Here is an 8,556-nt window from a genome sequence, read left to right as displayed (position 1 = left end):
GTCCAACATGAAATTCATCGAGGTTTCGTGGTTTCCCAGGATACCATAAGACGCATTATTTGTTGATGCTCAAGGTGTGGAATTACGACGAAGGAGACGCTTGAGAAGACGCCACTTGCGCTGGCCTAAATGCACTCTGGCATATGGACAGCTATGATAAATTAAAACCGTACAGCATTGCTATTAGCTGTATATGGTTACAGTCGTTACATTCGGTGGATGGAGGCGTACACAACCAACAACGATTAATAATGCGTCTTATGGTATCCTGGGAAACCACGAAACCTCGATGAGGTTGATATCAGTAGCCTATGCAATGAACACGGATCGAATGCGTTATTCTCTACATTTCATTTCGACTTTTTTTCTCGAAACACAATGACTTTATTCTCGAAATTTAATGAGTTTATTCTCGAGATTGTATTTCAACTTTTTTTCTCGAAATGTAACAAGTTTTTTCTCGAAACACAACGACTTTATTCTCGATATTTAATGAGTTTATTCTCAAGATTGTATTTCGACTTTTTTCTCGCAACACAACGACTTTATTCTCGATATTTAATGAGTTTATTCTCAAGATTGTATTTCGACTTTTTTTCTCGAAATTTAACGAGTTTAATCTCGCATTATAATGACTTTAATCTCGAGATGGTTTTATTTTTTTTATTATTGCCTGGCCCTAATCCTCTTCCGTAGAAGTGCCTTCTGCACTGTTTTGCACTTTTTATTGTCTATGGCATGGCACTACTGTAAACAAACTTTTATACTTGAAGCATTTTCTTTAGTTGACGTATACAGTGAAACGTGAAAAATTTGAATATCATGCAAAAGTAAAAGGTGAAACTAATATATTATATAGACTCATTATATGCAAAGTGAGATATTACAAGGCTTTATTTGTTATAATTTTGATGATTATGGCTTACAGCTTTATGAAAACCTTTTCATAATATTCTAATTTTGAATTTGGGGTTTTTATAAGCTGTAAGCCATAATATTTAAACATTAGTTTCTTTAAACAAACATTAATATTAATATTTAAACTAAGTCTCTGCAGCTAGTGTACTTGAATTTTATTTATCTGCAACATTATGTTGTATAATTACAGTTTTGCTCAATAAATGTTCTCAAAACTACATACACCGTTTCTTTCTTTCTTTAAAAAATTGTTTGGCTTTCCTTAGGGTCTGTGTAACCTTTTCTGAAATGGTTTTATTATAATTTATATATCGCGATATATATCGTTATCGCAAGAGGCTGCAATGTTTATCGCAATATGGATTTTAGGCCATATCGCCCATCCCTATATATATATATATATATATATATATATATATATATATATATATTGTCCTCACATTCTTTCTTGTGTGACACACCTGAATGAAAGGCTCATTACTAGATGAGCTCATTATGCTGGCCATTGTCTTCTCAGGTGTGAACCACTTACTATTCATCATGGTGTTGGATCGTCCACGCCCCTGCGCATATTGCCTTCCCAAACAAAAAGTGTTTTACAAAATGTAAATCAATGTATTGTTTTATGTGAATGATTAGGCAGGATGATTTTCAGATCATTTTGAAGGAAAAACTCTAGGATCCATTACTCAAAAGTATTGTGAACACATATTTGTGTTTTGTGCCGTTATTTCAGACATGCATAAACATTATTATCTCAAAAATATAAACATGTTGCTCACATATTATGGTAGCCCCGTTTGTAATAAATAGAGTGTAATTACACCTTTGACATTAATATGTTTATAAGCAACTGAAAAAAGCACAAATGTCAGAACATCTTAAGGACCCCAAAAACACCTTGGTCCCCAGAGGGTTAAACATTTCTCGTTTACCAGCGGCAAACCTCAGGAGGACTAGCCGAGGTAAGGCTGTTCCAGGCAGGTGACATGAACGCTGAGCGCCCGGTGATCACCTGGATCTCACAACTCCGAAAACGTCAGATACATTTTTTTAAATAGGCGCTATCTTTATAAATAAATCACAGATTTGAGCTTTAAACAACTACATTCTCGACTGAACAACTCTTAAAACTACATTTCGTGACAATAACAGTAGTATTTTTAAATTTCGCGGCCTTTCTTGCAAACAGACAACCGCCTAGCACTTGCCCCTCCCACAAGAAGCGGATTTCACGCGAATGCATTCAAAATGTTCAAACGTCAAACTAGACGCGAATTTGACACTCTATTCACGTTTGGTGTGAACGCAGCATTATGAGAACGTCGTATAGGATTACTTTATGGTTTCCTTAATGTGTGTTTTTTGTTGTTTGTTTTTGAGGTTAGTGTCAAGTGATATTGATTTATTCTTTATTATTAGGACAATTCTTTATTGCCTAGTGTCACAACATTTGCTGTTGTGTTGGAAGAGGTGACTGTACTGAGAGATGCTCCAGACTTGCAGTCTGCACTTGTATACCTGTTTGGCCTTCTGTTTGCCTTGGACTTTGAGTACCCAAAGCAACTGAAATACACTTTGAGAAGGTGTTCATGGAGACAGGCACTCATTTTGCTACAGTCCTTCAAAACTATGCTATTACTGTGATGATCCATTTGTGAGCTGTTTGGATCTTAAGCATTTAATGTTTTTGTCCATCAACTGTCAACTTGATGCAGTGCTAAACATTGTGCCAATGTTACAGCACTTTCAGCACAAACGTTAACTTGATCTTATAAATGTGTCACGGTTTTGTTCACGTCTTGTCTGTTTCCTTGTCTGTCATGTGATCTCTTGTAGTCATGTGACCCTGCCATGTGTCTTGTCTTGAGTTTATTGTCTGATTGTTTGATCATTGTTCACAGGTGTCCCTTGTCTGGTCGTTAGTCTTGTATGTATTTAAGCCCTCATGTTTGCCTGTGTCTTTGTCAAGTATTGTTTCCTGTAATCCACTGTTAGTAAGTGTTTGTCCATGTCCTGTTTTCATGCCACGCCATGGTTTTTGTTTCTTGTCATGTTTTGTTGAATTAAAGCTGCACATGGGTTCTCTTCAAACTTGCCTCCAGTGGACCCTTATTACAAAATGTTATAAAGCTGCTAATTTTGTAACATTTTCAGTGTTAATTTAAAATGTTAAACATTTAAAAGATTGAACTTTTAAAGTATTTAGGACCATTTGAATGTGATAACACTTAAAGTAACACTTGTTAAAGTACTCTTTAAAAAAAAAAAAAAAAAAAAAATTTAAGTGTTTTATTCTTCTGCCTACTCTTTGTATTACTTTTTTAATAATGAGTATGGCTAAAGTCCAATCCACCATACAGGCCTGATTGGTGGCTGAAGAGATGGTTGTTCTTCTGGAAGTTTCTCCTCTCTCCACAGAGAAACGCTGGAGCTCGGTCAGAGTGACCATCGGGTTCTTGGTCACCTCCCTTACTAAGGCCCTTCTCCCCCGATCACTCAGTTTGGCCGGGCGGCCAGCGCTAGGAAGAGTTCTGGGTTTCAAACTTCTACGGATGATGGAAGCCACTGTGCTCATTGGGACCTTCAATGCTGTAGAAATGTTTCGGTCTTCTTCCCCAGATCTGTGCCTCAACACAATCCTGTTTGGAGATCTACACACAATTCCTTGGACTTCATGGTTTGGTTTGTCCTCTGACAATTACTGTTAACTGTGGGACCTTATATAGACAGGTGTGTACCTTTCCAAATCAATGTCCAATCAACTGAATTTGCCACAGGTAGACTCCAATCATCAAGTTGTAGAAACATCTCAAAGATGATCAGTGGAAACAGGATTGCACCTGAGCTCAATTTTGAGTGTCATGGCAAAGGCTGTGAATATTTATGTACATCTGATTTTTTTTTTTTTTTTATAAATTTGCAAAGCTTTCAAACAAACTTATTTCACGGTGTCATAATGGGGTATTGTTTGTAAAAAAAAAAAAAAATAGTTTGGAAAATAATTCATATAATCCATTTTGGAATAAGGCTGTAAAATAACAATGTGGAGAAAGTAAACCACTATAATTATATATATATATATATATATATATATATAGGATGAGTCAAAGTTATTTTCTGTTGAGATCAACATAGTGCCACAAATGTTGTGAATAGAGATAAACATCTACTGAACCCGAAACATCCCTTTGATTATGATTAACAATTAACTTGAACTACTTATTTATCTTGAGCAATGTAAATTATCTGGAGCAATATAAATCATGTACAAAAGACAGTAAATCAGGACACTATAAAAGGAACATGAGAGGCTGTGAGGACGACAGAGCAAGAGCTGGAAACAAACATCAGTGAAGAATGAAGGGTTTAGTGTGTTTACTGCTGCTCTTGGAAACCTTTGTGTGTGTTGTACAGCATCAGGTAGATGGAGGACTCGATGAGAATGAGATCAGTCAACAGCTCAGATCTGAGGACGCAAGACAGAATCCCCCTCAAACAGACACTTTGAGAGATGAAGCTTCAACTGACAGCCAACAAAACTACCATCTGTGTTTCACTGACATCCATGCAGCGCTGAGAGAACTGACCGCCACCGTTACAGAGCAGAAAGCAAACATCAGAGAACTGACCGCCACGGTTACAGAGCAGAAAGGAAACATCAGAGCTTTAGAGACGCAACTGAGGGATGAGATGAACAAGAAAAATGATGGTACCTCACCAAAATTATTCACTCTTTTATTAATGATCCTCAAAGTAAAACATCAATGAAATAGATAACACAATTTACACAGTATACATTCAAATTTACACTATGCAATGTATTACAATAAGCAGTGTAAATGTCATTTAACAGAATCTTTATTCCTTCACAGAAATTTCAAATCTTACTCTGGGTCAAGTGGAGTTGAGAAAGGAAAATAGAGGTGAAAGGGTGCTTGAATGATATTAGATTCAGTGTTTACATTCACAGCGTAATAGATTACGTATATATATATATATATATATATATATATATATATATATATATATATATATATATATTACAATAATGTTTGTTTTTCAATATCAGACAGAGAAATAGCTTTCTCAGCTTCATTGATGCAATCTGGCAGTGGACATATTGGTCCCTTTACCACTGGAATCACACTAACCTACAGGAACGTCTTCACAAACATAGGGAACGCCTACAACCCAATCACAGGTAATTATCAATGAAATGAAAACCCTTCTGCTCCATTCAGACCTCTTTGCAGTTGTGTTATGTGTATAAGAGAATGAAATGATCTGCCATCTTTCAAAACTATTACACAGTGTGTTTGGTAATTAAGTGATCATACAGTAAACATCTGATTCTGTATCTCTTGTTATTTGATTTAGGTGTTTTCACAGCCCCGCTGAAAGGAGCGTACATGTTCAGAGTCTCTGTATATGGTTATGGAAGAGGAGGAACTCAAGCATCTGCATCCATTTATAAGAATGGAGAGCATGTGGTTGCAGCATATGATGTTCAGGCTCAGGATCAGTTAAACGCCTCTAATGGAGTTGTGTTGATCCTGGAGGTTGGAGATGTTGTCTATGTGAGACTTGGGTCTGGCATGAGGATACATGATAACGGGAGTAACCACAACACTTTCAGTGGTTTCCTACTGTTTCCCTTAAGATAACAGGAGCTTTGCAGAATGTGAATCCAATAATTCTGAACCAAGAGTATGATTTAAGATGAAAATCATGAAGAATTTTTTGTACATATGACCCTATAGTATTGAGGACTAATGTGTGTTTGAAATTTGCAGTAGATTACTGAATAAAAGTCAGTATAATACACTATACTCATAAGTTCTGAGCTGTCTATACATTGAGCACCGAGAGAAACAGGAGCCATGAATTTCACATGTGACTCAAAAGTATTTGTTAAAGTAGTAAATCTAGAATGTTAAGTAATATCTTTTTAAGTGTAGTTTATTATTGATCATTGATCTACCGTAAAACTTTAATTAATAGCCTAATAGTCCCAAATAGACGCCTGTCTCTTTTACACGCCTGGTGTGGCTACAGGTTTGGATAAAATAAAGGCCAGTCTCAAATAGAGGCCGGGTCTGTTTTTTAGTTTTGGGTTGTATTTAATCTTCTAAAACCTGTCAGATCGTCTGTTTAAGCCAGTTCTATGGATGCGCACGCAAGAGAGCACCGCGCCGCGTCACGTTTGACAACTCGAGGTATCGCATACCGGACGAGAAGCGCTGCACCCCGCCGCGTCGCGTATGACAACTCGAGGTATCGCATACCGGACGAGAAGCGTAGCACTGCGCCGCGTCACGTATGACAACTCGAGGTATCGCACACCGGAAGCGCACCTTGTCTGTTTATGGCCAGCAATATTGTTATGTTTAAGGACATTATGGAATTAAGATCATGTCTGTACTATGTTATGATTGTACTGTACAATTAAGGCGAGACACTACAGGTGAATAGGGTACAATTTTAAAATAATAGATATCACCATGAAACTTCCTCAGTTGATTACTTACACAAGGTCATAAAAAAATGTATTACAAGTTTTTGAAATTTGTATGTTTAATTATGCAAATTAGGCATTTTCTCATTAAATATGCGCAATTTTGCATATATTTTCGGTAGATAGATCTGAACATATGATAAAGCCAGGTTCAAAATTATTTTTTCATTTTGATTACACACAAGATGAAAAAAGATGTTCAGAGGGATTTCAGGATATATGCTTTCATTACCTAGGAAATAAAAATTTACTGTCCATAGCCTTAAAAAAATCGATTTTCACCATATTTTTCTAATTATAATGTCACATAAATCAGGCCTGGAATGATTTATTAACAAATCCCTCAGAACATATCTTCATAATACTGCTAAGTGTATAACTGGAAAGTTTGATGTACATCGGTGCTACATAGGCTGAGATGTTTCTACTGGAGAATGAAAAAAAACTCATTTTGAGAAAAAGGCATTTAAAGATTTGTAGTGTCAAAAATCATACTTTTTTAGTGGAAACAACTATTTACTGACACAATATCTTATCAAATCATTAGCAACAACAATACAAACCACCTAAATCACATCAAAACTTATAAACACAGCATTTATGGCCTTCAACTGAACAGAAAAACAGTCAAAAACACACATCTAAATTTCAGAGCACGTCACGTGACGCATCTGAACGAATTATGTTGTCAGAAATTGCCAATGAGATTTCGCTTTTAGGGTTAAATGCCCATTATACTTTCACGATTGGTTACTGATTAAAAGGAAATGACCATATTTGGATCCGACAGCATTGTACAGCAGAGAGAGAGCTTTTCAGACATGTGCGTGATTAAAGGAAGCAGAGAGAGATCGCCGAGCAGCGCGTTGATTAAGAACGCCAACTTTTGTTGAATTTCGGAGAAATCTACAGACGCAAATTGACAAAGTGTAGTAAAATAAAGACCTAAATGTGTATTTTGGACTTTTTTTTCACCACAAGTCTGAAAGAAGACATGTTATTGAAGACAAATATCCCAAAATCTCAAAATTGACCAGTGAAAAAAACCCCGATGTTTTTGCCTGCCGTGTCTCGCATTAAATACAATCGTTGCTTAGTCTGTCTGAATTCACTTTACCTCAGAGCGTCCGTTAACTAAATGAATTGAGAATCACCTGAAAATCCGATAACATCAGCGATTTTCATTCAACCAGCTGATTTCTGTAAATGAATGTAAAAGTAAATTATAAGTATATTGCAGTCTCAACACTAAATTAAAGGCCTGTCTCATATAGACGCCTGTCTCCAATACAAGCCGGTGCAGTTCGGCGATTTGGGAAAATAAAAGTCCGGGCTATTATTTGAAGTTTTACAGTATATCTCTTCATCCTACATAAACAAATACGAGAATAAAGAGACATTGTGGGATTTTCTTTTCCTTTTTTCTTTTCCATATTTTCATGAATATTTCCAACAATATTATAAGCAATAACAATGCTTGCTTTGAAGCACTCATGATATCATGCTTATCAGTCCCACCAGGATTTTGCGAATTGTATGTGTGTGATTGTTTTGCTATTAAAATGACTGATTTTGTGGTGGCAATTTCTAAAAGGATGGGTCTAATTTCCTCAGGATGGCCAATATGACCAAAATCTATCCACCTTATTCCTACGCCCCATGACGCTTTGCGCAAGGAATTACGGAGCATTTGAAACAACGCTCCCGCAATTTGCTCTTTTAGAGAAAACGTATGTGACGCAGCGGCGTCTGAAGGCGGCGTGGGGAGAGTCTCCTAGCCGGCTTCTCCATTCCTGCAGTCCTGCTGAGTGCTGGATTCGACGGCGTGAGGCTTCTGCCAGAGTCACCGAAGAGGATCCTTCGCTGAAGGAGATGAAATCAAGGCATCTATGGGCGGCGCGGCCTTTTATAATACAAAGCCACGCCCATTTTGGCGGGCTGTGACCCATGGAGGGTGCGAAGCGTCCCCATTGGCTCTCATGTCAGCCGTGCCTCTCCATAGGTTGCAGCAATTGCCGCAGAGCAGCCAATAAGTGCGCGAGCCGTCTCGCTTGGGTCTGCTTGCTGCAGGAAGTGCGTTTTAAATTAAAGCAAATTATAAGGATAACTTTAGGCTTCAA

At 37.2% G+C, this 8,556-nt stretch overlaps 1 protein-coding gene across 1 annotated transcript; it reads left to right on the top strand.

Annotated features, from left to right (window-relative positions):
* Nucleotides 1–3,302: 3,302 nt before the first annotated feature.
* On the top strand, nt 3,303–5,618 carry LOC307004537 (uncharacterized protein; the record flags this gene model as incomplete). Its single annotated transcript, XM_079623855.1, has 5 exons — nt 3,303–3,512; nt 4,336–4,630; nt 4,794–4,844; nt 4,991–5,122; nt 5,299–5,618. The coding sequence occupies 5 exons, from the start codon at nt 3,303–3,305 to the stop codon at nt 5,583–5,585; spliced, it is 975 nt and encodes a 324-aa protein (XP_079479981.1). The 3' UTR covers nt 5,586–5,618.
* Between the last annotated feature and the right edge of the window lie 2,938 nt (nt 5,619–8,556).

Source organism: Phoxinus phoxinus (assembly GCF_949152265.1).
Source record: "Phoxinus phoxinus genome assembly, chromosome: 9".
In the NCBI taxonomy this organism is placed as follows: domain Eukaryota; kingdom Metazoa; phylum Chordata; class Actinopteri; order Cypriniformes; family Leuciscidae; genus Phoxinus; species Phoxinus phoxinus.
This window is presented reverse-complemented; position numbering and strand designations above follow the sequence as displayed.